Below are 27,787 nucleotides of genomic sequence, written 5' to 3' on the forward strand. Positions count from 1 at the left end.
CATCCGTGTAACCTGACCCTTTCTCCCATCTTTAGGGAGAAGGAAGGGAGGCCCATCTATCAGGGCAGAGGAGAAAAAACAAAAGTGTGAATTCCATTTTCAACTTGAGCTGGCAGTGAGCCCAAGAGGGATGCTCTAGCACGTCTCTAAGTTACCTGGTACCCATATACCCCTTCTCTGGGCATGGTGGCCACCATCTTCTAAGAGCGTGATTTGAAGCATTGATCCAAGAGCTGGTTCTTTGTTGTGTAAATGCTTATTAGAGGAAGTTTGGAAAGTAAAAAGAGTAAATATGGGCTTTTAAAAGGCACCTGTAGTTCCCACCATATTTGAGCAGTTTTTTGTTTGTGAATTTTTAAGTAATTTTTTATGTAGTCAAGATATGGTAACCACTGTCATTTACAGAGTGTCATGAACTGTGTCAGGTACTTTAAAAATATTATCTTGAAGCCTCATGACAACTCTGCAGGATTTTATAAATTAGGAATTAAAATGGGGAAGTAAGTTAATCAAGGTCACAGCTAGAAATAGAAAGACCTGGTTTCAAACTCTTGTCCTTTGTATTCTATTGCTCAAGGTATTCCTTGTACATGAAAATCTGTATCCTTTTGTTTCCCCTGAGCATTTTAATAGGCCTTTTTCTGTGTTTTAAAAGTCTTCTCAAGCAGCACTTTTTTTTTGGCTGCACTGCAAGTCTTATGGGATCTTAGTTTCTCAGGGGTTGAACCTGAGTCCTGGCAGTGAAAGTGTCAAGTCCTAACCACTGGACCACCAGGGAATTCCCATAAGTAGCATTTTTAATAGCTGTATAACCTTCCAGTAACTGGATGTGTTACCATTTTCTCGTCGTTCCTTTATTTTTGCTTTCATATGATTATTAATAAAGGTGTGATAAACATGTTTATGTATAAATCCTTTTCTGAATTGTGACTATTGTCCCAACTTTGGCTTTCTAAAAAGGCTGGTTCTTTGTGCCCTCCTGGACCTTGTCCCAAACCCCTGTCCTACCCCGTCCTGCCTGTGTCCTCCTGCTAACTGCCTTACCACCTCCCTTCCTAGTAATGTTGGCCCTAGGTCTCCTTCCATTGGAATTGCCATTGAAATTGACCTGGGCACCTCATTTTCAACTGGCCCCTCCTTTAGGATCCCTGGTGGGAGGTTCTTGGGAGGAGGTGCCCCATTCTCCAGACTGGGGACCAAAGACCCAGAGTGGTCTCGAGCAAGCATCTCTCCACGGGCAAACTTGTTTCCCGGCCAGCCCAGAGCAGGTGGCCCTTCCTCACACTCTCTTCTCTCTCCTTGCAGCTCCCAGCCTGCAGAGCAGTGTCCGGCAGCGCCTGACGGAGCCGCAGCATGGCCTGGGGTCTCAGAGGTTGGTAGAGGGCGAGGCTGGCCACTTCTTGACAAGCCGGGTCTCTCTGCGGCGAATGCGCAGCCTTTCATCTGGACAGTCTTTCAGTTCTGAAGGCCTCGGGACCAGCGCTCCACCTGCCTCTGCTTCTTCTTCCTGCTCCTCTGCCGCCGCCGCCACCACCACCACCACCACCACCACCACCACAACCACCACCACCACCACCACCTCCATCACCACCGTCCATGTCCACCCTGTCTATTACCACCACAGCACTTCCTATTTCCTCCAGATGGAGCCCTACCCTGACCCACCCCCTTCTGGCAGCACCGCTGTGATGCCTTGGCACTCAGAGAGCTTGGGGTATCAGCTGTCTCTCTTCTCTCCCCTTCTTCCCGTCTGTGCCTCTCTGCTGCCTTTACCTTGGCCTTTGCCTGCTGGCTGCTGCTTGGTGGGCTGTGGGGACTGTGGATTGGGGTACCTTCTCCTTGTCCTGTCTTTTCCCAGCCTGGGACTCCTCCTTGAGGTCAGCCTAATGCCTTACACCTTTCTTCCCTTCTCTCCTTGGGGTTTGCTGACTCTAAAAATGAGTAACAGACCCCCTCCCTCACGGTCCTATAGCACTTTGGCCTAAACTTTCACATCCGTTATCTCAGTGGAGTCCTCACTTCTTTTATCCCCTCAACAAACATTTATGGATACCTACTCTCTGCCAGACTGCTGGGCTTGGGGATTTGTAGATGATAAGATACAATCTCAGCCATCAAGAATTATGGTCTGGTCTGGGAGAGGTACATAAATGATTCTACAGTTGATGAGTGCTATGGGGGTGTTGAAGAGGGAATGACTAACAGTGTGAACCTGGGTGGAACGCTTCACAAAAGAGATGACATTTATGCCAACACCCTGTGTGCAGGAAAAGGAGCTTGGGTATTCTAGGCAGAGGGAACACATATATAGGCTTGGAAGTTCATGAGAATCTGATCTATGTGTGGTTAGAACATTGGCTATGTGTTGATGGGACAGGGTAGCAAAGGAGGCTAGAATGATGCAGGGCTCTGAAAGGCTAGGAGCTTGGGCCATCACCCTTTAAGACGGAGAACTGCAAAGGGGCTTTTAGAAGGAAGTGAATTGGTCATATTTGCATTTTAGAAATAACATTTTATAGCCTGTATATAGGAAAGAATGGGGAGACTAGAGAACTTGGAAGTCATTGCAGTAGGCCACCAGGGGAGGTAATGAGGTTTGGGGGTAAAAACAAGAGTATTAATTGGTAACTGACTTTGAGGGGTGGAGGAGAAGGAGGCATCTAGGATGATTCCCAGGTTTCTAGCTTGGGTGACAGGAAAACTGTAGTACCCTTCATAAAATTACTCTTCAGAAGGGAGGAGGAAACAGATTTAAGGATTTTGGACAAGCTAGCTTTATGTCAGGCAGGCATAAAAACACTCCTGTTCAGAGAAGGAGTTAAGATTCTGCAGGTTAAGTAATTTTCCCCAGGTCCCAAAGCTAGTTAGGAGCAGAACACAGACTAGGCCTTGGCTTTCCATTCCAGGATGCTCTGTTGGTTATGTTTGTGCTTCCACAAGGTCTCAGTAAGTGAACTGTGTAAGAACTGAGGACAGGCTTTCTCCACAGCCTGGTCTGGCAGCCACAGGGACTTGCCTTGCTCACACCTCAAGATAACAGGCTACGGTGAGATAGTAGCCTTGACCCTGCCTGAACAAGCTTAGAGGACCCTCAGAAAGACCTTCAGAAAGCACCTGTCATCTCTGAAGTTGTGACCACGGTTTAGTCCTGGCCTCTGAGCTGCAGCTTACCCCGTTGCTTCCTTTTGGTCCTGCGTCACTCTGGATACCAGTCTTTCTAGCTCTGCGCCTTGGACCTCTGGATGGTTATCCTTGAAGTCTGTTCCTTTCTCTTTCACAAAAGGAAAGCCTTTCCTTTCCTCAGCAGAGTTACTCATTTTCATCCTCATCCTCATTTTCATCCAGAAGCTTAGACAGGGAGACTGCCCTTCCCAGTACAGATGGACAGGATCAAAGTGGTTTGGGGGTACTAGAGGATGCTGTGAATCTCATGCTCAAAGGCCCAGGCTGAGGGCAGTGGGTGGGGGGAAGGGGAGGAATACCTGCATCCACCTAGCCTGTTCACTACTGAATTTTCTTTCGCACCATGCATCAGAGGATCATCTCTAAAGGCAAACAGGCTCTCTAGTAAGGTTAGTAGCTTGGGATGGGAGCCCAAGGCAGCTTAGCCTTTGGGGAGGGACACCCATGACCTGAATTGTCTCAGAGGTTCAGGGAGGGAAAGTGAGCTTGCTCAGTGGGCCCTTTCCCTCACATGTCCACCCAGGCCTCCTCCTAGGTTCTTTTCTTGCTTTGGAAGTCTCAGCTTTTGTTGATGATGGAGGCATTGAGGGCTGGGAATTATAACCAAATGGGGCAATAGGCCAGGAGGAGTGAGTCTGAGTGTACCCCAGCCTCTTGACCTCTCTTCCTTCCTTGGCATTGAAAAGGCAGTCTCCTAGAATCCTCACCTCCTCAGTCTAGAAGGCCCCTTGTCCCATTGTGACTGCTCCCAGAATTTCCTTGGCACCTTGCTCAGTGGTTCATATCTGTGTGGAAAAGGCAGGGTATGGAGAGGTTCATCTTGGGACTTAGAGAAATAAGGACACATTTAGATAGAAGAGGGGCACCATCAGAAATACGAAAGCAAATGGGAGACACTTGGTAAAATACTAGAGTAGGTGGCTGGAACAGTGTTTGGATTGGAAATTGGAGCTGAGATTGTTCTCTGCTATTCCAAGTCTCCAGGAAGGTACTGGCCCACAGAGTGGCTGCTTGGTTAATTGTTTCCTACTGAGAATTAAACCTATAATAACTATTAGCCAGCCTCCTGCTTTTGCCTGGTTTTGGAGCCTGGTGCCCTCCCTAATTTTTTACCCACAGCCTTGTCCTTTCTAGGTCCTGCTGTGCTGTCCTCTCCCCTCCCACTCATGACCCTTTACCTTTAGTTTTCTGATGTGGATGTTTAAACATTTCCCTTAGCCCTCTCCTCTGCCTCTGCCATGGGGTCTAGGGCCTCTGGGAAAGTGGAAGGATTAAAGGATTGGCAGGGGACTCCTGTATCTACCTTTCTGTCTGTAAGGTAGGAGGGGTGGCATCCAGAATTAGTTCATGGTCTTCTTAGGAATAGCCAGCCTTTAAAGGGTCTCAGCTATGCTGGACCACCTCTGTGTGCGTGTCCAGTGTGCGGTGCCACGTCCGCATAGCTCAGCCTTGCAAAGAAGTCTCTTGTGAGTGGCCCATGGAAGGGTCTTCCTGCTTGACTGGCCTCATCATCTTCATTCCCACAATTCTTTCTACATTTTCAAGTGCTTTGCCAACATACTTGGGCCTCTAAACAGTCTTGCAAAATAATTGAATTGATGTTATCTTCATTTGGCCAAAATTGAGGACCAGCAAGGTTATATGACTTGTCCAAGGTCACACAGCAAGTCTCAGGCAGAGGTGGAAATTGAAATAGACCTTGGGACTTCCAGTGGGCAGCTCTTCTGAACCACTGCTCTTCAAAGGCCAACATCCTGTCTTTCTGCACCTCCATACATTCTCCCTGTCAGCAGAGCTCTGAAAAAGACCCCAGTCTTCCTACTGCCAGCCAACTTTGAACTCCAAAACACTTCTCTGTGACCTTCTTTGAATCCTGAGAGGGTTGGAAGAGGCAGCATCTTGGCCTTTCAGGGCAGTGAGGGATTATTTGCAAGGCTGTTCTAGTCTTTTTCTCCCCAGTCCGGGTCAGGCCCACTGACTGCATGTTTCCCTGTTCTTCAGGGCCTGGCCCAGACTAGATGTGTCCCTGGGTGGGATGGGAGTTATGTATGTTAGCTTAGGGTTGAGTCCTAAGAAGTCTAACCAGCTCTGGAAGCAGAGGTTTTGCTGAGGAGGATGCGTGTAGCACTGAAGCCTATGGCTGTATTGGTTTAAGGCCTGGCTATTCATCAGGGGTGGGGGCCAGACCTTCGAAAGCCCTTAGCCAGAGAGTTAATGGTATAATGACGTTTGTTTTTGCTTCTTATCTCTCTTTTCTCTCCATCACTTTTCCCTCTTTTTTTTCTTTCCCTTGGTCCTCTGTATTTCTACCTGCTTCTCCTTTTGCTTCCCATGTCCCCCCCCACCCGCCATATTACTTTTTTCTCCTTATCTCTTCTCCAATCTATCCTTATTCCCTATTCCTACATCCTCTCTTGTGCCATGTCAACTTCCCTCTGTTTCCCATTCTTCCCTCTTTCCCACCTGCTGGGTACCCTATTTGCTCTCTCCCGCCCCTCTCTCATCCCCATTTTCCTACCCTGCTCTTGTCTTCTTCCGTGGTCCCTCTCGTCTTCAACCCCTGCCCCCCTCCCCCCACCCCGTGCCCCCATCCTCTGTGTCTCTTTCTTCCTCTCTGACCTGTCTTGCAGGGATTTGACCCATTCCGATTCGGAGTCCTCCCTCCACATGAGTGACCGCCAGCGTCTGGCCCCCAAGCCTCCTCAGATGATCCGTGCTGCAGATGAGGCTCTCAGCGCCATGACCTCCAATGGCAGCCACCGGCTGATTGAGGGGGCCCACCCCGGCTCTCTGGTGGAGAAACTGCCTGACAGCCCTGCCCTGGCCAAGAAAGCACTGCTGGCGCTGAACCACGGGCTGGACAAGGCCCACAGCCTGATGGAGCTGAGTTCCCCGGCCCTACCTAGTGGCTCTCCACATTTGGATTCTTCCCGTTCTCACAGCCCAAGTCCCCCAGACCCAGACACACCATCTCCAGCTGGGGACAGCCGAGCCCTCCAGGCTAGCCGAAATACCCGTATCCCCCACCTGGCTGGCAAGAAGGCTGCGGCTGAGGAGGATAATGGCTCCATTGGCGAGGAGACAGACTCCAGCCCAGGCCGGAAGAAGTTTCCCCTCAAAATCTTTAAGAAGCCTCTTAAGAAGTAGGCAGGATGGGGGTGGCAGTGGTGGGACAACTTGTCCTTCCCTGGTCTTCTGCCTCCCCTCCCCTCCCTTCCAAGATACCTGGCCCCCAGCACAGGGCCTGGGAGGGGCTGGCTTTGGGGCCTGGGCACTGTACATACCTGCCTCCCACATCCTTGGGTCCTTCAACATTATTTATTAACTGACCACCATGGCCTGCCTCCCTCCCAAACATGGGCTGCTGCTGTCACCCCCTCTCCGCTTCAGTGCATGTCTTGGTTGCTGTGCCCTCGGCTCCCAGCACCACCTCTGGGGTCCGGCTGCCGTGTCTCTGCTGTCCCAGTTTTGAGGTTTGGTTTCTTGTTACTCTGTCTCCTGCTTTCAGGCTTCTCCCTCCCACCACTCCCCATCTTCCCCTAGCAGCTAGCGGGGGAGGAAAGGGGAGTAACTTCTGACACCTGTGCCTCAGATCTCTATCCCTGCACCCCCACCCCCACCCCGCCACTGACGATGGTTCTCTTTGCCCCAGACTGGGGCCTAGGACCTAATGTTTGAGGTTTGCTCTCTGGAAGTGTGGTGGGCCAGAGGTAACCTCGGCTTGGAGCTTACTAGGACTCCAGGGGTCCATGGGGGAGTAAAACCAGTTCCCAGAGAACAAGTCACTAGAGTTTTGAAGAGAGGCTAGGCTCAGGGATAGATTGGAAGCAACTTCTAGTCTGAGGATGAGTAGGAGCCAGAGATGGGGGCTACAAGGCAGTCACTTTTTCTCTCTTCTCTCACCCACACCTGCTTCTCTCTTATCCTCATTGCCCCACACTGCAGGGGTAAGAAATGCTGTAAGAAATGCTGCCCAAATGCTCCCCAAGCATCATTATTCCTAAGGCTCAGGACAGTCGGCTCCCCAACCATAGGAGCCTCAGCTATGATAGAGGGCTCTAATGGGGTCCTGAAGCTGTTGGGCAGAGTGTTGTCACATTTGAACCAAAAGACATTTTAAAATTGAAATCTCCTGAACTTCCCAAGTGCCTGCACCACATACTCCCCCTGTCAGACCTGTGTTCATGTTACTGCATAGCCTGGGCTAGAGGCTCAAGGACACAGCCAGTTTAGGGATGGGGGTGGCTGAGGAAGCTGGTGGAGGTCAAGGTGGCTGTGTGACCACTTCCCCCTCACCCTTCCCACCCTCTAGACAACTCTCTCCCTTACCTGTTTTTGCTATGGCTGTAAAGGTATTTTCCCTCTGCCCCACTCCCTGCCATCTTTACTCTGGGATCCTATTTTGGGCCTGGGGTGGGGGCACCTGGGGCTGGTCTTAGGAGGTTCTAGGCTGCAGACTGCCTTGTACCCCCTGGACAACCTCACATGGGTTTTTCTGTGTTATTTCATAAGACTCTTTGAAGTCCAATAAAGCATGTAGGAGATTTTAACCTCTGCTGGCTTTGACTCTCATTGTGTTCTCTGTGCTCTTTGTGGCATAGCAGATAGGATGAAGGGACATTTCTCTTCTGCCAAGGGAAAATAAAACTCTAATACACTTACCCAAAACTCTCTGGTGGGGTTACCAGATGAAATACAGGATACTCAGTTACATTTGAATATTAGACAAATAACTTTTAAAAATGTAATTATGTCCTATGAAATGTTAGGGATAAATTTTTATTAGCTTAACCTGGCAACCCTACCTCTAGGCTATTTGATCCTATCTATCATATAGCTTCACTGATCACCTATGACTTTTAGTATTACAGGCATATCTCATTTTATTGCACTTTGCAAGTATTGCACTTTTTACAAATTGAAGATTTGTGGCAAGGGAGTCTTATGTTTTTCCCAACAGCATTTACTTGTTTCATGTTTCTATGTCACATTTGGTAATTCCTGCAGTAGTTCAAACCCTCCACCTGGAAAAATATTACCACTGTTGACGGCTCAGATGGTGGTTAATGTTTTTTAGCAGTAATGTATTTTTTATTAAGCTGTGCATTTTTTTTAGACAATGCTATTGCACACATAAAAGACTACAGTATAGTATAAACGTAACTTTTATATGCACCAGGAAACCAAAAATTTCATGACTTGCTTTATCATGATATTTGCTATATTGCAGTGGTCTGGAACTGAAACCATTCGGTGTCATTTCAGGGGGCTCTGAAGAACTCCTGATGCTTTATGTCTCAGTGCAGAAAGAACTCAGCAAGAGGCAAAGTGATATATAAGAGGTGATTTATTAGAATAGGATGCTTGTGAACCTTACAAGCAGGCTGGTGAGGGAGGGGGGGTGCTGTGCCCCAAGAGCTTACAGTGCTACAGTTTTATAATCAAAGGAAAGGCGGGGAGGAGGAGAACTTTTTTTGTCTTTCTTGAGTAGACATCATTAGCTCCTCCTCCAAGTTGAGCAGGGGAGTGTTTTCCTACACAGTCAAGCTAGGTCCATAATTTTTTTTTTTAATGTGTACAGAGAGCATGTCCTGGGAATCATTAACTTACTGAGCTCATGGGGCAGGATGTGGGGCTCATGCCATCATTGTTTCATTGTTTGGGGACATGTCTCATGCTTGTGTTGCATGGTTTTGTTGCTAATCAAGTCTGCTTTCTTGAGTAATCATTAACTTATGGGGTCTCCCATAATTATTCTACTTACAATCCCCTAGTGGGATTAACTAATTACCTATTTTGTCCCTTTACTCTGTCCCTATGAGAACCAAATCACCAATATATTTGAGGTATTGCTATGCCTCACAGGAACCTTGGGATCACCTTGATGGCAATAAGGAACCAATGAAAGGTTTTACAGTGGAGATGCCACATGAGATTTCATAAAAATTAGTTTGCCTAGTCCAAAGCTGAAGGTTCTACACCAGACTTGTGAGTCATGTCTCACCTATGCTTACTCCCCACGTTCGGTCACCAAGTCCTGTCCATTCTACCGCCCCAAGGCCTTACGGCTGACCCTATCTCTGCCACCACCCACTTGATAATTCTAAAAGCAAACGGATCATAGCCTTGCCCCACTCAAACTCTGCCAAAGCTCGCTCCGGTTTCTATCAGGATAAAATACAAAGGCCCTTCCTTGGCATAGCAAGGCTCTCTCCCCAACCGGACTCAGGCGCACCTAAGAAGGGCCCTGGGGCTCCCAGCTTCCGTCTACTTATCTCTGGCTAGAGCCCACCTCAGACGACAGTCTTGGGTTATCATAATTTAACAACCGTCAAGACAAGAAAAAGTGGATGGTTGGAGTTTTGCTTTTTCCAATACACTCGAGGGGCGGGGCAGGACCTGGCGGGCTGAGCCCAGAATTCCGCTGTGCCCACATCCAACATGGCGGCGGGATATCTGCGTTCCGGCCAGGGGCGTTCACTGACAACGCTGCCGTAGGAGAGACGCCATCTCCTCGGCCCTGCCCACACTTAACATGGTGGCTGTGGGGCCAGGCCGACTCTGCTACGCTAGCCTTGCCCGCCGGCAGCGGCGCTGGCTGCGTCACGTGACGTCACTGGAGCTTGGTCGCGCTGCTTTTGCGTCGCGGCTGGCGGGAGCGGGAAGCGGATTCGGATTGCCTTCCTCTGCTCTGTGGAGGAAAGTGCTCTCTGGTCCTAATTCCAGGCCCTGCACCCGAGCAAACCTTCGAGCCTGACCCTCCGTGCTCGGCCACCTTCTCGATCGCACCGGAGCCTCAGAGCTGCAGTCTCGTGTCGCATCCCTCAGCGCCTCAGTTACTAGCTGCGATGCATGTGATCAAGCGAGGTGAGAGGCCGGGGAGGGGCTGGCGGGTGAGGGACGCGGGCCGCCGCCGCCCTGCAGTTAGCCGCTCCTGCAGGCTTCTGCCGCTTCCCGCGCTACCGGCAGCGGTTTCCCGCCCTGTCAGCCGCTCGGCCTCCTGCCCTTTCGTCAGTCTGTCCCCAGCCCCGCTCTGAGCTTCAATCTGCGCCCCTCGGCTCTGTCATCCAGCCGCATATCTAAAGAGTAGTAACACCTTTCCCTTAGCGAGTTGTAACTATGTGCGCCCAGCACTTTGCAGGCGGTACTTTATTCCTCTCCGCGAGCCCCTGAGGTAGGGATTATTAGCTCCGTTTCGGGCAGAGAGAGGCTTCCGGACTGCATGGTCACCCAGTTAGATGCTGGTGACGCCGGACTTCGAACCCGTAGCCAGCAACAGTTTTATTGTTGTTCGTCACAACAATAAAAAAAAGCTGGTCTCCTGTCCTAACCTAGGCCCCGGGGAAGCTAGGTAATCAGGGGCTCTGCATTCTATACGGGCACCTACCAGCTTCCTGATCTCTTTTTGTGGGGTGAAAAAGTCAGTCTCAGACACAGACATCTCCACAGAGTTGTCGCTCCGTGTTTCCATTGTTGGGAAGAGTAGCCCCAGAGGAGTTTGGGATCGGGACTAGTTGGTTTTACCTTTGATAGGAAGAGATAGGGAATTAGAGTAGGGTGGCCAAGACATCTTCTGACAGGGTGGGGACCGGGAAGAGCCAGGAACTTGTGTTCTTCCTGGACACATTTTCCGTTAGACTTGCTGAGGACTTCCTTTGTGTCAGTCCTTTGCTTGATTCTGTGAAATTAATTTTAAGAGGAGACAGACTAGGGCAAAGCATACTTTTAACAGAGAACCATGTGGGACAGATAGGAACAAGTTTTGAGTCTACTCAATATGCCTCTGTTAAAGCATTAAAGTTATTTCAAAATTGTAGGCACTTAGTAAATACTGGTTGACTGACTGTTTTGTCCACTAGGTTGTGAGTGTCTCAAAGATGGGGACTTTATGCCCAAATTTATTACTGAACCTGCCCATGAATAGATGCTCCAGAAGTGGGTGAGATAATTAGGTTGGTGCAGAAGTAATTGCGGTTTTACATTTTTGAACTTTGCTGTTTGGTATTGGAATACATTCTTAAATAAATGTGGTTATGTTATACATTATTTTAATGCATATTTCTCACTTTGTGCTTTTTTTGCTGAAGATTATTTGCTATTTATTTTTATATTTATTTTAGACTATAGAAATGATGTTAGACAAAAAGTAAATTTGAGCGATTTTTTTGAGTTCAAAATGGGTTGTAAAGCAGCAAAGACAGCTTGCAACATCAACAACGCATTTGGCCCAGATCAGATCAGATCAGATCAGTCGCTCAGTCGTGTCCGACTCTTTGCGACCCCATGAATCACAGCACGCCAGGCCTCCCTGTCCATCACCAACTCCCAGAGTTCACTCAGACTCATGTCCATCGAGTCAGTGATGCCATCCAGCCATCTCATCCTCTGTCGTCCCCTTCTCCTGCCCCCAATCCCTCCCAGCATCAGAGTCTTTTCCAATGAGTCAGCTCTTCTCATGAGGTGGCCAAAGTACTGGAGTTTCAGCTTTAGCATCATTCCTTCCAAAGAAATCCCAGGGCTGATCTCCTTCAGAATGGACTGGTTGGATCTCCTTGCAGTCCAAGGGACTCTCAAGAGTCTTCTCCAACACCACAGTTCAAAAGCATTAACTCTTTGGCACTCAGCCTTCTTCACAGTCCAACTCTACATCCATACATGATCACAGGAAAAACCATAGCCTTGACTAGATGGACCTTTGTTGGCAAAGTAATGTCTCTGCTTTTCAATATGCTATCTAGGTTGGTCATAACTTTCCTTTCAAGGAGTAAGCGTCTTTTAATTTCATGGCTGCAATCACCATCTGCAGTGATTTTGGAGCCCAGAAAAATAAAGTCTGACACTGTTTCCACTGTTTCCCCATCTATTTCCCATGAAGCGATGGGACCGGATGCCATGATCTTCGTTTTCTGAATGTTGAGCTTTAAGCCAACTTTTTCACTCTCCACTTTCACCTTCATCAAGAGGCTTTTTAGTTCCTCTTCACTTTCTGCCATAAGGGTGGTGTCATCTGCATATCTGAGGTTATTGAGATTTCTCCCGGCAATCTTGATTCCAGCTTGTGTTTCTTCCAGTCCAGCGTTTCTCATGATGTACTCTGCATATAAGTTAAATAAGCAGGGTGACAATATACAGCCTTGACGTACTCCTTTTCCTATTTGGAACCAGTCTGTTGTTCCATGTCCAGTTCTAACTGTTGCTTCCTGACCTGCATACAGATTTCTCAAGAGGCAGATCAGGTAGTCTGGTATTCCCATCTCTTTCAGAATTTTCCACAGTTGATTGTGATCCACACAGTCAAAGGCTTTGGCATAGTCAATAAAGCAAAAATAGATGTTTTTCTGCAACTCTCTTCCTTTTTCCATGATCCAGCGGATGTTGGCAATTTGATCTCTGGTTCCTCTGCCTTTTCTAAAACCAGCTTGAACATCTGGAAGTTCACGGTTCACATATTGCTGAAGCCTGGCTTGGAAAATTTTAAGCATTACTTTGGCCCAGGAACTGCTAATGAATGTACAGTGCAGTGGTCGTTAAAGAAGTTTTGCAAAGAGAGCCTTGAAGATGAGTGTAGTGGCCAGCCATTGAAAGTTGATGACAATTGAGAGCCATCATCGAAGCTGATCCTCTTAGACAACCACTCAAGAAGTTGCTGAAGAACTCAAAGTCGACCATTCTGTGGTCCTTTGACATTTGAAGCAAATTGAAAAAGTGTAAAAACTTGATAAATGGATGCCTCATGAGCTGACTGAAAATTAAAAAAAAATAATTTGAAGTGTCATCTTCTCTTATTTTACTCAACAATGACCGTTTCTCGATTGAACTGTGAAATGTGATGAAAAGTGGATTTTATATGGCAACTGGTGATGACCAGCTCAGTGGTTGAACAGAGAAGAAGCTCCAAAGCCAAACTCGCACCAGAAAATGGTCATGGTCACTACTGGGTGATCTGCTGCTGCTCTGGTGCACTATAGCTTTCTGAATCTTGGTGAAACCATTACATCTGAGAAGTATGCTCAGCAAATCGATGAGATGCACTGAAAACTGCAACGTCTACAGCTGGCATTGGGCAACAGAGTGGGCCAATTCTTCTGCACTACAATGCCCGACTGCACGTCACACAACCAACACTTCAGAAGTTGAATGAATCGGGCTACGAAGCTTTGCCTCATCCACCATTACCTGACCTCTCGCCAACTGACTACCACTTCTTAAAACATCTCCACAACTGTTTTCAGGCAAAACGCTTCCACAACCTGAGGAGGCAGAAAATGCTTTCCAAGAGTTCGTCGAATCCTGAAGCACAGATTTTTATACTACAGGAATAAAGGAACTTATTTCTAATTAGCAAAAATGTGTTGATTGTAATGGTTCCTATTTTGATTAATAAAGATGTGTTTGAGCCTAGTTATAATGATTTAAAATTTACAGTCTGAAACTTCAATTACTTTTGCACCAAACTAATACTTTAAAATATAGAATATGATGAGTGTTGTAAGTAGGAAGGTAGTTGATTTGGTTGTAACTAGGTCATTTACAGCCTAGAAATAGAGTTATGGCCCTTCTTGTCATTAATATCTTTGAAACATCATTCTCTACATTTCTGCAGTCTCCCATTTTAGCTGTTGAGACCAAAGACCGAAACACATAATGTACTTTTGTTGGTTGATTCCTGTGAGAGGGGACGATTCAGTATTTTTAGACCTTTAGGAAAAGATATGGAAGGATGAGAAGCTCTTAAGATACATCTGTAACAGATGAATCAAAAACTTGTGGTCATAAATCTCTGGAGTGGGTAACACCTCTGTGTTACATTTTTAACCTTTTGGGTCCACTTTCAAATACTGTCCTTTAAAAAGTACTACCTACAACAAAAGGCAAGTCTTATTTTGTTTCTAATTCCCTCAGAGAACATAATTTGATCCAGATGGTTTGCTGCTAGACTGCAAGTAATATTCAGCAAGGCTTGTTCATATACAAAGTTGTACTTAAGTTAATTTTACTTTTCATCTTTAATTTGTTTAGGGTATTCTCTCCTCCCCTTATTTTTGGGATGATAGTATAGAAGCAGACTAACACATGCAATTTTTGCCAATCGTAGTATAATTATTCAGTAGGGCAACTGCAGTAAACTTAAAATACTTACTGAATGTAGTAATGTCTTGCCAAGCACCATGAGGTAAATAGCAGAGGGAGAAGGCATCTCCATCTTCCATGATCTTAGGGCTGTTAGGGATATAGGAATAATCTATATGAAAAGTATTAGATAACAGAAGGAAATAGTAGATGAATTTTTCTTATCTGTTGTCTAGTTATTCTTGGTGGGACAGCATCGTATTGCTCAAGGAGGTTAAGATTAAAAGTTGAGAACCATTGGAATAAATGCAGTGCAGCCGAGTTGTAAAATGTGCTTTGAAATTCAGTATAGTGTTTTCAAAACTTTGGGTTGTAACCCACAGTAAAATTATTTTCCATTATGACTGAGTAAACACATGTGTATGTAAGTATTTACGTAAAACTGAAACAAAGTTTGCAAAATAATACTTTCTAAAGCATCTATTTGCACTCTGATAATCTCTTCTATTCCAGATCCTCTCTCTCCCGCACCACCCTTCCTCTCCTTCCTTCCCATCCTTTCTCATTCCCTTAACAGCCCACTGTATAATTTTACAGATCTGTGTGGCTACTGTGCTCGGCACTGAGGTTATTGTGGTGAGTAGGCAGAAATAGTTTTGGCTTTCAAAGATCTTTACAATCAATTGAGAAAAATAGACAAAAACATTAACATAAGATGATCAGTATTCTAATATGTAAAATACAGGCTAAGCAGCCCATTCATTCAATTATTCAGAAAGTATTTACAGTCGTTCCCCTGTATCCATGGGGCATTTGGTTCTAGGACCTGTTGTGGATAGCAAAATCCGTGTATGCTCAAGTCTCATGGTCATCTCTCAGTCTCTGAGGATTCTTCATGTGCAAATTCCAGTTCAGTATCCAGGGCTTCAACCAACCACAGATCATATACTGTTTATGGATGTGGAACCTGTGGATTCAGAGGACTGACTATATTCAGCATCTCTTTTATGCCGGGAACTGTGTTAGGTACTATGGATTCAGCAGTGAACAAAACAAGCTAAATTCCTTTTCTGACTGGAGTTTACATTCTGGTGTGAGTGACTGACAGTAGTTAAATGTATACAAGAAACAAGTAAGAATGAGTTAATTCCAGATAGTGGTTTGTGAGATGGTGGTGGTAAAACAGGGTAATGTGATAAAGATGAATGAAAAGGTAACCTTGGATTGGATCCTCGGGTAGGGAGGTGACATTTCAGATGAGCTCTGAATAATACTAAGAGCCAGCTGTGTGAAGATATGTGAGCTGAACTTTGTAGGTATAGGGAATAGAAAGTTCATATCTTGCAGAAGAGGCATATACTTAGTCTTACAGTATTAGCAAAGTCTTCCTGAAGAGAGGAATTTAAAAAGACAGCTTATACCCAAGAGGAAATCAGACAATTAGTGTTCAAGAGGATTTCACAGGAGGAAGAGGGCAATGTGAGTTACAGTGTTTGGGGCAGGTTTCACCGATGTGGTGAGAGTTGGAGAGTGAGTAGGAGTTAGATGTACGGAAAGGTGGAAGAAGGACTTTTGGGCAGAGTAAGGTATAATCAGTTATATGGATGTGGGAATGGGAGGCCTTATTAGAATGTAGGATCCTTATTAGGATCCTTTTACAAGGATCAGCAGAAGAGATGTGGGACCAAATTAAGGAAGGCCTTGTTTGAGAGAAGAGGATAATGTAAGAAGGGATTAGTGATATGATGAAATCAGTTTATGGGTTGAAAAAAAATGACCAAGTGAAATGATAGGCTAGAGAACAGTGAATCACTTATCCTTTAGCCCTTTAGTACGCCTCCTCTTCCCAGTGTGAATTTAGAGAGTTGGTTTTGTACTTTTTGTCAGTTTCCTGATTAATTTGACAGCTGCAGATTTTCAGCTGCCTTGTGGTCACCTATCTGCCTAACCAGTTAGTAGAGCATTAAGGGCTCAGTCCTGGTGTGTGCCAACTAATTTACTTTATTTCAGAGTTAAACAATGCATATGTGAGTCTGGTTAGAAAAGGAGATCACAATGGTAATCAGAAAGAGAAGGGCTATCTTAGTTAATGTATTAGTGTTTAAGAAAAACTAACTTCTTTTATTGATAATGGGTTACTAGCAGTTTCTTATTGTTCATTATTCTTTATCAAACGTTTGAGAAAGTCCTTGGGCCAGCCGGACTTTTTGTTAGGAAGAAGGAAGAGCTGTAGGATATAAGTCCAAACCATGAAAGGACTAACTATATAAGGTCCATATGTATGTGCTTCCATATCCCCAAAATAAAAAATAAGAGGTTGCCTCTGGAAGATTGTTTTGAGTTACAAGTAGAAAGAAGTACTTCTTTACATGGTATGAAGTAAATTCAAATCATTAATTACTCTAGGAGAGTACAAAAGCCATATTTATCATGAAGGTGTTAGGATGGAGATAGGTTTATAAATCATTTAGCATTCAATAGTTATTTGAGTACCTGCTATGTGCTAGGCCTTGAGCTTTGGTCTGGGCACTGGGGAATAAATACATTGATAAATAAATCACAACAAAATCTTTTTCCTTTTGGAAATTATATTCTAGTGAAAGAGTCATACAGTAAACAAATACATAGGTAAAATATAGAGCATGTCAGATGATCAGAAGTGCTTGGAGAAAAATAAAGCATAGAAGGAGCGTAAGAGGGGCAAGGTTGTGTTTGGGGCATTGGAATTTAAAATAGAGTGATTGGGGAAAACCTTATTGAGAAGTTGACATTGAGCAAAGATCTAATAGAGGTATATATAGTAAGCAGTCAAGGTTGCCAGGGTCAGGTGGGACAGTAGGAGGTGACCTGGAGGAGGGGGCTCAAAGGACAGGTTATGTAGGATTCTGTGGACTATTGTAATAATTTGACTTTGATTCTGAAACAGATGATAAACCACTCTTGGCAGTAATGACATGGTTTTGACTTAGGTTTTAAAGAATAATTATGCCTGTCATTTGGGACAAGGGTTGGGGGGGACAGATCATTTGGGAAATTTATTGCAAGAATCCATCTGATATGTAATGTAAGGGAAGACTCAATATAGAATCTCTCCTTTTTGAAGATGAAAAAATAATCTCTTAATGAATCTCTTGGGTGTCTGAGTCATTTGTCTACAAAAGAGCATTTCGTTTTGATCAAGTTTAAAAAGTTTACACGCTGATTATGTTTGATTCTTTGGCACTGCTAACTTAGTAAGTGCTAATACGAATTGCATGGTTTGATTCTTTAGATGGCCGTCAAGAGCGAGTTATGTTCGACAAAATTACATCCCGAATCCAGAAGCTTTGTTATGGGCTCAATATGGACTTTGTTGATCCTGTAAGTAAATAGGATTTATATCTTGTGTTGCTTGTTTCATGTGATTCCATTTACTTGTCTCTTACCTCTTCCCCTTCACTCTCTTGCTATATATACATATTTTGGTTTGGTATTCTCTTACAGCCTTGGATGTAAAATGTGAATTTATTGTTTAAAACTTTTTTTTATTCTGGGAATTCCCTGGTGATCCAGTGATTAGGACTCTGGGCTTTCACTGCTGTGGCCCGGGTTCAGTCCCTAAGCCATGTGGCATGGCAAAAAAACAAAACAAAAAGACAACAAGCAAACAAAAAATTCACTTTTTCCCCTAAATTTTTGTCTATGCTGTGAATTCTGACTTCTCAGAGAACTATAAAGCTGAGGAAAGAGGAAAACTTGACATTAACATTTCACTTAGGGGCTTCCTTGAGTAAATTATTTTATTCATAAGTGCAAAAATCGGTAGTAAAACTTGTTTGAAATTGTGGTCATTTGGGTAGAAATTGGTTTGAAATTTGCTTTTTTTGTTATCCATATGGAAAGGATACATTAAAGTAATATAGAGTTCACAGCCAACCTTTAAATTCAGGAGAGCCATAAGCAAGTTGCTCTGCTTTTCTCCTCAGCTTCTGTAACTCCTCTACTCTAGACCTGCAGCATCCCTTATCTAGACTACTGTCCATAGTGGTCTCTAAACTGTCCTCCAGGTCTTCCTCACCTTGCCATCTTCCAATCCATATTCCACATGACTTTCAAAATGATCTTACTAAATAGAGTCTCTAATAAATCTTTTTCTTAAAACTCATATTGTCCCATCCTTGTTTAGATATTTTATCTATATTACTATCCTGAATAGTCATTGGAAGGAGTGATGCTGACGCTGAAGCTCCGATACTTTGACCACTTGATTTGAAGAGCTGACTCATTGGAAAAGACCCTGATTCTGGGAAAGATTGAGGGCAGGAGGAGATGGGGGTAACAAATGATGAGATTGTTGGATGGCGTCACTGACTCAATGAACATGAGTTTGAGCAAACTCTGGGAGATGGTGAAGGGCAGGGAAGTCTGGCATGCTGCAGTTCATGGGGTCGTAAAGAGTCGGATATGACTTAGTGACTGAACAACATCTGTATTACTGTAGCCCTTGCACTGGCCTCATAGCATTAACCACCTAGTATAGAATTTAACTATATGTTCCTAGCCTCCCCCAGAGTTGTTGGGGAGGCCCGTATCTTGTTCTTGCGATATCCACAATGCTTAACACATACATAATTAGATGCTTGATAAATATTGAATTGACCAAATGGTCGAAAGAAAATAATTTTATACAGCTTTAAGATGTATTTATTATCATTTCCCTTTTACATTTAAATACTACATTTCCCTTTTACATTTAGAATATTAGAGTTGGAACAAACCTGAGAGATCATCTTATTTTATCTCCCTTGTTTTATAGATAAGAAAGGTTCAAAGAGAAGGGGGATGACTAGTACAAGTGAGTGAGAGTATAGGAAGAACAATATTGGTATCTTGACTCCTAGGTATTCTGTTGCCAGTTGCATGCATTTCAGAGTGCAAGGGTGCTGGAGCCAACATGAGCATTCTAGGGTAGATGAACAAATCTGCATGCTTATATGGAGTGGTTATTAGCACATGGATGTTGTTTTATTCTGAGTTCTGATTACTTGCCTTGGAGCACCAGAAAGTGTTTAGAAGACTTCATTACTCTTTTACTGAACATGACTATCTGCTGAGAAGAAAATGATCAGAAGAAACTTGAGTTTAGGTCTAACATGTAATTGGGATAAATTTTAAACTAGTAATTACACTTTTTTTTTTTTTTTTGAGAGAGGCATGTTTTGGTCAACTGGGAAATGACATTCATTTTCTGTTGGATTTAGTTCAGTTCAGTTGCTCAGTTGTGTCCGACTCTTTGCGACCCCATGAATCACAGCACGCCAGGCCTCCCTGTCCATCACCAACTCCCAGAGTTCACCCAAACTCATATCCATCGAGTCGGTGATGCCATTCAGCCATCTCATCCTCTGTCGTCCCCTTCTCTTCCTGCCCCCAATCCCTCTCAGCATCAGAGTCTTTTCCAGTGAGTCAACTCTTCTCATGAGGTGGCCAAAGTACTGGAGTTTCAGCTTCAGCATCATTCCTTCCAAAGAACACCCAGGACTGATCTCCTTCAGAATGGACTGGTTGGATCTCCTTGCAGTCCAAGGGACTCTCAAGAGTCTTCTCCAACACCACAGTTCAAAAGCATCAATTCTTTGGCACTCAGCCTTCTTCATAGTCCAACTGTCACATCCATACATGACCACAGGAAAAACCATAGCCTTGACTAGACGAACCTTTGTTGGCAAAGTAATGTCTCTGCTTTTCAATATGCTATCTAGGTTGGTCATAACTTTCCTTCCAAGGAGTAAGCATCTTTTAATTTCATGGCTGCAGTCACCATCTGCAGTGATTTTGGAGTGCCAAAAAATAAAGTCTGACACTGTTTCCACTGTTTCCCCATCTATTTCCCATGAAGTGTTGGGACCAGATGCCATGATCTTCGTTTTCTGAATGTTGAGCTTTAAGCCAACTTTTTCACTCTCCTCTTTCACTTTCATCAAGAAGCTTTTTAGTTCCTCTTCACTTTCTGCCATAAGGGTGGTGTCATCTGCATATCTGAGGTTATTGAGATTTCTCCCAGCAATCTTGATTCCAGCTTGTGGTTCTTCCAGTCCAGTGTTTCTCATGATGTACTCTGCATATAAGTTAAATAAGCAGGGTGACAATATACAGTCTTGATGTACTCCTTTTCCTATTTGGATTGATCTTTTTTTTTCCTTTGCGGCCACACAGCTTGGGCAACCTTAGTTTCCATCAGGGATTGAACTCCTGCAGTGGAAGCTTGGAGTCCAACCACTGGACATTCAGGGATTCCCTAATCTGTTTTTTTTCTTTTTTTTTTGAGATTCAATAAATACATACATATATACAACTTAGATTGGTGTGCCGCAGTCCATGGGGTTGCAAAGAGTTGGACACAACTGGGCGACTGAACAGCAGCAACATACAACTTAGAATTTGTCTTTCTTGACTTGGGCATTGTGTATTTTAAAAAGGGGTGCCTCTTACAGTATGGTCTTGAAAACAGTGAAATGTAGTGAGGTTGAATGGGATATGGAGCCAGAAGACTTAGACATTAAAAACCTTGGGCAAGTCCCCGTAACCTGGTACCTCATGTAAAGTGGGGATAATTATAATACCCATCCCACAGGTAATTGTGAAATGTCAGAGAAGATTATGAAAGTTGAGATATTTTGTGAAGTGTTAAAGAAGTGAAGTGAAGTGAAAGGCATTCAGTTGTGTCTGACTCTTTGTGACACCAAGGATTGTAGCCTGCCAGGCTCCTCTGACCATGGAATTCTCTAGGCAAGAATACTGGAATTGGTTGCCATGCCTTTCTCCGGGGGATCTTCCTGACCCAGGGATGGAACCAGCATCGCAGGCAGATTCTTTACCGTCTGAGCTACCAGGGAAGCCATTCACCCCAGGGAGGTGTTAAAGGGTATCTAACTGCTCAGCCCCAATTCTAACTTACACTTTGATCTCCTTTCACTAGACTGATTAAAGTTTGATTTGTTTGCTTTCCTGTACTTGTCCTTAGGAATAATTGGGGGAAAATAGGTAAGTATATGGCCTGAACCATGATTACATACAGAAAATTTGAATGAAAGATGGGAAAATACTTATAGAAAAATTGGTCTGTTTTCAGCTGTTTCCCTATGTGTCTGTTAATCTTTGTAAAGCTCTACTTAGACTTTAAAACTAATTTCCTTCTTTTCTTCACTCCTTCCTCCCTTGCCCACTCCCTGCCTCTCTCCCCTCTCTCTCTCCCTCCTCCCTCTCCCTCTTTCCTTCCTTCTTTCTTTGGATGCTTCATTGTATATGTAGTATGCATTTTCTAGCAGCTCTATTCACTTATGAAGTCTCATTACTAAATTTTCCACAGCGTACAATTCTGAAAGATGATTTTTCATAAAAGGAAATTGTCTTTTATTTTGATGTAAATTTGATTGTTTTCTTCATTGCTCTTTTAAGGAAGATGTTGATTTTTGGAAAAGCACAAGTAATTCTTAGCTTTGCTTTTATAGGCTCAGATCACCATGAAAGTAATCCAAGGCTTATACAGTGGGGTCACTACTGTGGAACTGGATACTTTGGCTGCTGAGACAGCCGCAACCTTGACTACTAAGCACCCTGACTATGCCATCCTGGCAGCAAGGATTGCCGTCTCTAACTTGCACAAAGAAACCAAGAAAGTATTCAGTGGTGAGTCTAGAAGAAAAAGAAAGAATTTAGTATTCTCAGAAAATGTATAGGCATACTAGAATGAAACCTTGAGTATCGAAAGAAAAGTTATATCTTGTTTAAAAAAGCGAAGTGTGCAAGTTGGTGGCAGAGGGAGACTAGAACTTCCTGTTTCTCCCTGCTGCTCATCTGCTGCATGGAAGGGTCAGTGAAAACTTTTCTTTATCTTTTTGTTTTCTCTCTATTTTTTTTTTTTTTTTTTTTTTTTGAAGCTCCTCATTACATGCTTGGTGATGGTATGGTTGGAAAAAAAAATTATTGATAATTCCTAGGTTAAACAAAATGTTACAGTCAGTCTTTTGTCACCATTAGTCATCACTCCCATTTTACAGTTTAGAATGTGGGCAAAAGACAGTTAAATAATTTGTTAAGTATATAAAAAGTGATATGTAAGAAGTCAGCTGGTAGACTGAGAGTAGAAATCTTTTGGCTGTCAATTCCAGATCTTTTATGTGGGACTTTAAACATTATATCTCCCTCTTCAGTAGATTTATAAGAGTAAAGATATCAGATCTTCCAAAATTGATCTATGGATTCAAGTCATTGTCAGAATGCCAGCTTTGTATGTGTCTGTATTATATGTAAACTCAGAGGACCAAATATCTGCTATGATGTCTGAAAGAGAGAGAGCTTATTACTCAATGTGCATTTATAGAAGTAAAATCCTTGAGATGATAGAGTTTGAATTTTAAGTTGAGTTTCTGTTTTGTTAGGATAAAAGAAAACTTGAGATTATAATTTATGCTTTTCTTTATTTTCACCTAATAAATCCTTAACGGGGTAAGATGTTAGAATCATCTGGCAGTCTTTTTCAAAGAGCATATGCTATACTATAAGAGCATATGCTCACTCCAACTCTGGAAAGTTATTTCTTTAAGGGTTTCCTTATTTTACTTATGTAAGTTTCTGTGTATATTTATATAACATGTATTTGTCCATTGAGCACTGTCTTTGCTAGGTACTAAGGTGAGTTGGGATGAAAAACAGTTGAGAACCACTTTTAAATTGTTAACCTGAGTATTGAACTTGCTGTTAAGTGATTTTGGTATTTTAATTTTCTGTTGTTTTGTTTTTAGATGTAATGGAAGACCTCTTCAACTATATAAACCCACACAATGGCAAACACTCTCCCATGGTGGCCAAGTCAACATTGGATATTGTTTTGGCAAATAAAGATGTATGTATAATGCTTTTCTGGTGAAAAAATTTTTATAGGTTTTTTTTTTTTAAGGCAATGAACACATTTTAAAAAATTTAAACACTATGATAAATGATAGAGGTAAAAAGTAATTCTCCTTCTCTGAATCCTAGTTTTCTTGTCTAGAAAGAATAGCACTTTGTCATTTTAAAATGTATTTTTCCAGAATTGTTCTATAACACATGGTGTATGTACATTTATTTTGCCTTTTAGTGGTAATGTACTGTGCATACTATTCTTTCTAATATTTTTTTCACTTACAGGTGTATCTTAGAGATAGTTCTTTATTAGCATTTATAATTTTACCTTATTCTTTTTAACACCCGCATAGCATTCCATCCTATAGCCATATCATCATTATATATATATATGTAAGAATTGCTCTAGTGATGAATATTTGTTTTCCATTTATCACTGCAGTCGCTATTCTCATATGGTAATGAGTTGCTCATAGATGAGTAATTGGTGAGGTAAATCCTTTCAGTGGAATTGCTGAGCCAAAAAGTATGTGCGTTCAAAATTTTGGTAGACGTTGCCAAACTGACTTCCAAAAAGGTTGCTCAGATAAAATTTTGGAAGATCTTCTTGCTCAGCTACTTAAAAATTATCCATTTGTGTTTCAATTCCTTTCTTAAGTACATCTCAGAGGACAGAGGGAAAGATGGGTAGATCCAGCCAGGCCTTTTGCACACAGATTTATTTACCATGCATATCTGCACAGATTAGAAATCAGTTTTAACTGAAGGTAATAGAGTGATTCGTTGGCTATTTGTAAATATGTATCACATGTTAAAGAGACTGAGAGAAAACTGAGTGAGTTGTGTTCATGTGTATTCTCTTGAAGATGGGTGAGAAACAAAAATTAATGACATCAAAAACCTGTATCTAAAATATAAATTTTGATAATCAAGTATCTCAGTTCTCCATTAATCATGCAAAGCCCCTATCTGCCTTTGGCAACAAAGATGCCCTTAAAAGTTTAAGAGAAAGTGAGGAGTTTTGTATAGATTTTTCTAGTCCTCGGACATGGATCCTTATATGGCAACACTGATAGTATTTTTAAAAATTGGCTCTATGTTCCTCTGTCCAAAATGATTATTAGTACCTAATTGCTTTCTTTCCTTTAAATGGCTTTATAGCCTACAAAAGCTCTGTAACAATGGCCAGTTCTGCTTTAAAACATCACTGTCACAGCAATATTTTGTTTAAAACCTGTTAAAGGACTATGGATTTGATTAGCCTTAGAATTAATGTAATTGTTTATCATATATTGTTATGTGCAGTTTAAAATGGAAAATAAAGATATGTATTAGTATTTATATGGCTCCAATACTTTTGGATTAATAGCTAATCTAAAAACATGTTTTAGGATGATAATATAGTCCCTTTTATGCTCATATTCTTTCCCTTTTTAGAGACTCTGTAAGCACAATAGGGAAAGTCACATTTATGTTTTTACTTATGTACAACTTATATGTTTCTTCTAGTCTTTTAATGTATGTGTTTTTAAACCTAGTTAGGATACTTAATTTATGTAATTTTTTTCCTTAATATTAGGTATGGATTTCTATTCTACAACAATAATACTTAGTGTTATCTCTTGTATCCTGTATCAATTTTAGTTCTGAAATCAGGGCTGAAAGGTAACAAATTTTGTGAAAATAAGTCTAATTATCTTAATTATGGGTTTTTGTTTTTGTTTTTTTAAACCTTCACTAGCGCCTGAATTCTGCAATTATCTATGACCGAGATTTCTCTTATAATTACTTTGGCTTTAAGGTAAATAATGGGTTTCAAATGAGTGGGAATTCCTTTTTCAATTAGGAAATGCAGTTTTTTGTTTATGTTTTAGTGATATAATTATAAAGGTAGTAATTTGTTGGGAGTTGGGATGGTCCTGAGGGATTAGTGCGGTTAGGGTAGTGGTGATTGTTTGAATTAAAGAAAGATAGCTTATTCATTTGCAGTTTCCAAATTTTCCAAATACTATTTCTGGATACCCGTGGAGTTATGCAAGTAATTTGCCAGAATGATTCAATATTATTCTGTATATGCAACAACTATTTATTGAATTCCTGCTATGTGCTAAGTGATTTTCTAGGTACTTTTTTGTTGATAAACAGTGTTATATAGTGATTGAGAATGTGAATGCTGATGTCAGACCACCTAGGTTCAAATCACTGCTTCATTTCTTATTAGCAAGGTACTTAATCCCTTTGTCCTTCAATTTTCTCATCTTTAGAATGGGGATAATAATAAAATTTCAATATCAAATGCTCTTGAAGTTTGTGTGTGTATGTTGCTTTGATCAGTACCTAGGCTGTTATAAGCATTTTATAAATGTTAATGATATGAACCATTATGATATAGTGAATACCACAACTTCTGCTATTAACATTATACATATTAATGTAGAGTTAGCTTTTTCCAGAAATTTTCAGGCATTCTTTTCTGAAAAAATAGTCAATTGATAATGTTCTAAGCTAAAGCTAGTAAATCTAAATATGATGTTCTTGTCATTTAAGATTATTTTAAAAACTGAGTAGATTTAAACAGTTGCATATTGTGAATGATATATCTACTATGTCTTTAAAAACTATGCTCTGGAAGTTTTTCGGTTGTTTTGCTTTTTCTAGACACTGGAGAGATCCTATTTGTTGAAGATCAATGGGAAGGGTGAGACATGAATGTGTTTGTGTGTTACATTTTCTGTTCATTGTATTGAAAATAGAACTTTAAGCTATTTGCCTTAACATTTCTATTTAAACTCTAAGTAACACTTTAAGCTTTAGGTTTAGTTTATGAATAATCTTGCTGCTTATTGGTATAAAATTTTTTAAATTGTCTTTTGTTGTTCCTTTTTTTAGACTCAAGTTCCTATCTCAGCCTAGTTTTCATGCGAAAAATTTCTCTTGTTTTTAGTGGCTGAAAGACCACAACACATGTTGATGAGGGTATCTGTGGGGATTCACAAAGAAGATATTGATGCTGCTATTGAAACCTACAACCTTCTTTCTGAGAGGTGGTTTACCCATGCCTCTCCCACTCTCTTCAATGCTGGTACCAACCGCCCACAACTTTCTAGGTATGTGTCACCTATAGTCACTTTTAACATCCTAAAATGCTTTTGACCAGGGAAATAAACCTTGACCGGAAGAAACTAGACAGTTCATCACATAAAAATTAATTTGATAAACATTTAATCATTAAATGAGATTTACTTTCTGGAAAACTCTCTTATTGCATTGTGGTAAACAAATTGATGAGAGACAAATGCCAGTAGTGAAATTTTAAGCTTGTTTCTGGTGGTGGTTGTACAACTCTGTAAATATACTAAAACCCATCAGTTGTACACTTTAAATGGGAAATTGTGTGGTATGTGAATTATATCTCAATAAAGTATTTTCTGATAATAATTAGAGGATTCTAGTAGTAGTCTGTATGAGAGTAGGTATTTTGGGTTAGGGAAGTGAAAGTAGAGATTGAGAGAAGTAGACTGATTTAGGAGATTTAGGAGGTAAAATTGACAGAATTGGTGATTTGAATGAGTCAAGAGTGGTTCCTGAGTTTATGGGTAAATAACAAGATTTATTATGGTGTCATTTTCTGAGAAAGGAAACACTGGAACAGAGTCCAGTAATTTATTTAAAAAAAAAAAAAAAAAAAGCTAATACACCCTAAGCAAGTTGGGTTATCCCAGGAATTCAAGGATATGCTAACATCAAAAAGTGTATTAATGTAATTCATTGCCCTAACATTTTATATCATTTAATACTTTCATAAAAAAATAGCAAAATAGATGTAGAAAATAACTTCCTTTCTTTGGTAAAAGATATCCACTAAAAACTTAGACCTGTTGGACCTCTGTTTTTAGCATTGTAGTGGAGGCCTGAGCCAGCATTGTAATTGTAAGATAAGAAAAAAAAAGGTTGGAAATGAGGGAATGAAACTAATGATTCCTCAAGAGCATCTACAGACAAGTTATTAGGAGTAAAAGGATTTCAGCAGAATGTGTGTGTGTGTGTACGTTAATTGCTCAATTGTGTCCGACTCTTTGCAACCCCATGGACTATATAGCCTGCCAGGCTCGTCTGTCCATGGAATTCTCCAGGCAAGAATACTGGATTGGGTAGCCATTCCCTTCTCCAGAGAATCTTCCTGACCCAGGGATCAAACCTGGGTCTCCTGCATTGCAGGCAGATTCTTTACCATCTGAGATACCAGGGAAGCCCTTCAGTAGAATATCTGGATATAAATTCCACATTAATTAATTTAATTTTTGTACTTTAGCTGTTAGAAGACTTAAGGAGCTTCCCATGACTCAGTGGTAAAGAATTAGCCTGCCAATGCAGAGGACGTGGGTTCAATCCCTGCGTTGGGAAGATCTCTTAAAGAAGGATATGGCAACCCATTCTAGTGTTCTTGCCTGTGAAATCCCATGGACAGAGGAGCCTGGTGGGCTACAGTCCATGGGGTTGCAAAAGAGTTGGACACAGCAAATAAAAAACGAAACCAAAAAAAGAAGATTTAAATTTTAAAATGTATAATACTGGAAGGTACTCAGGAATAAATCTAATGAAAGGTGTGCAAAGCTTTTAAGGAAAAAATTCTAAAACGTAATTGAAGGAC

General features: G+C 42.0%; 2 protein-coding genes across 7 annotated transcripts in view; both read left to right on the top strand.

Annotated features, from left to right (window-relative positions):
* STIM1 (stromal interaction molecule 1) overlaps positions 1-7,733 on the top strand; it is a 202,129-nt gene extending 194,396 nt beyond the window's left edge. For 3 of the 6 annotated variants that reach the window (XM_044929419.2, XM_025266496.3, XM_044929420.2), the window contains 2 exons: positions 1,306-1,714; positions 5,814-7,733. In XM_044929419.2, the coding sequence (XP_044785354.2) occupies positions 1,306-1,714; positions 5,814-6,330 (926 nt within the window). In that variant the 3' untranslated portion in view covers positions 6,331-7,733. The remainder of the gene's footprint in view (positions 1-1,305; positions 1,715-5,813) is intronic. The other 3 variants (XM_044929421.2, XM_044929422.2, XM_025266499.3) reach the window with 1 other exon arrangement.
* Positions 7,734-9,732: 1,999 nt separating this feature from the next.
* RRM1 (ribonucleotide reductase catalytic subunit M1) overlaps positions 9,733-27,787 on the top strand; it is a 40,255-nt gene continuing 22,200 nt past the window's right edge. Inside the window, exons 1-7 of the mRNA XM_006043376.4 lie at positions 9,733-10,050; positions 17,525-17,613; positions 21,744-21,921; positions 23,037-23,137; positions 24,878-24,937; positions 25,795-25,834; positions 26,081-26,243. Of these exons, the coding sequence (XP_006043438.1) occupies positions 10,032-10,050; positions 17,525-17,613; positions 21,744-21,921; positions 23,037-23,137; positions 24,878-24,937; positions 25,795-25,834; positions 26,081-26,243 (650 nt within the window). The 5' untranslated portion in view covers positions 9,733-10,031. The remainder of the gene's footprint in view (positions 10,051-17,524; positions 17,614-21,743; positions 21,922-23,036; positions 23,138-24,877; positions 24,938-25,794; positions 25,835-26,080; positions 26,244-27,787) is intronic.

This window comes from Bubalus bubalis, chromosome 16 (genome assembly GCF_019923935.1).
Source record: "Bubalus bubalis isolate 160015118507 breed Murrah chromosome 16, NDDB_SH_1, whole genome shotgun sequence".
NCBI lineage: Eukaryota > Metazoa > Chordata > Mammalia > Artiodactyla > Bovidae > Bubalus > Bubalus bubalis.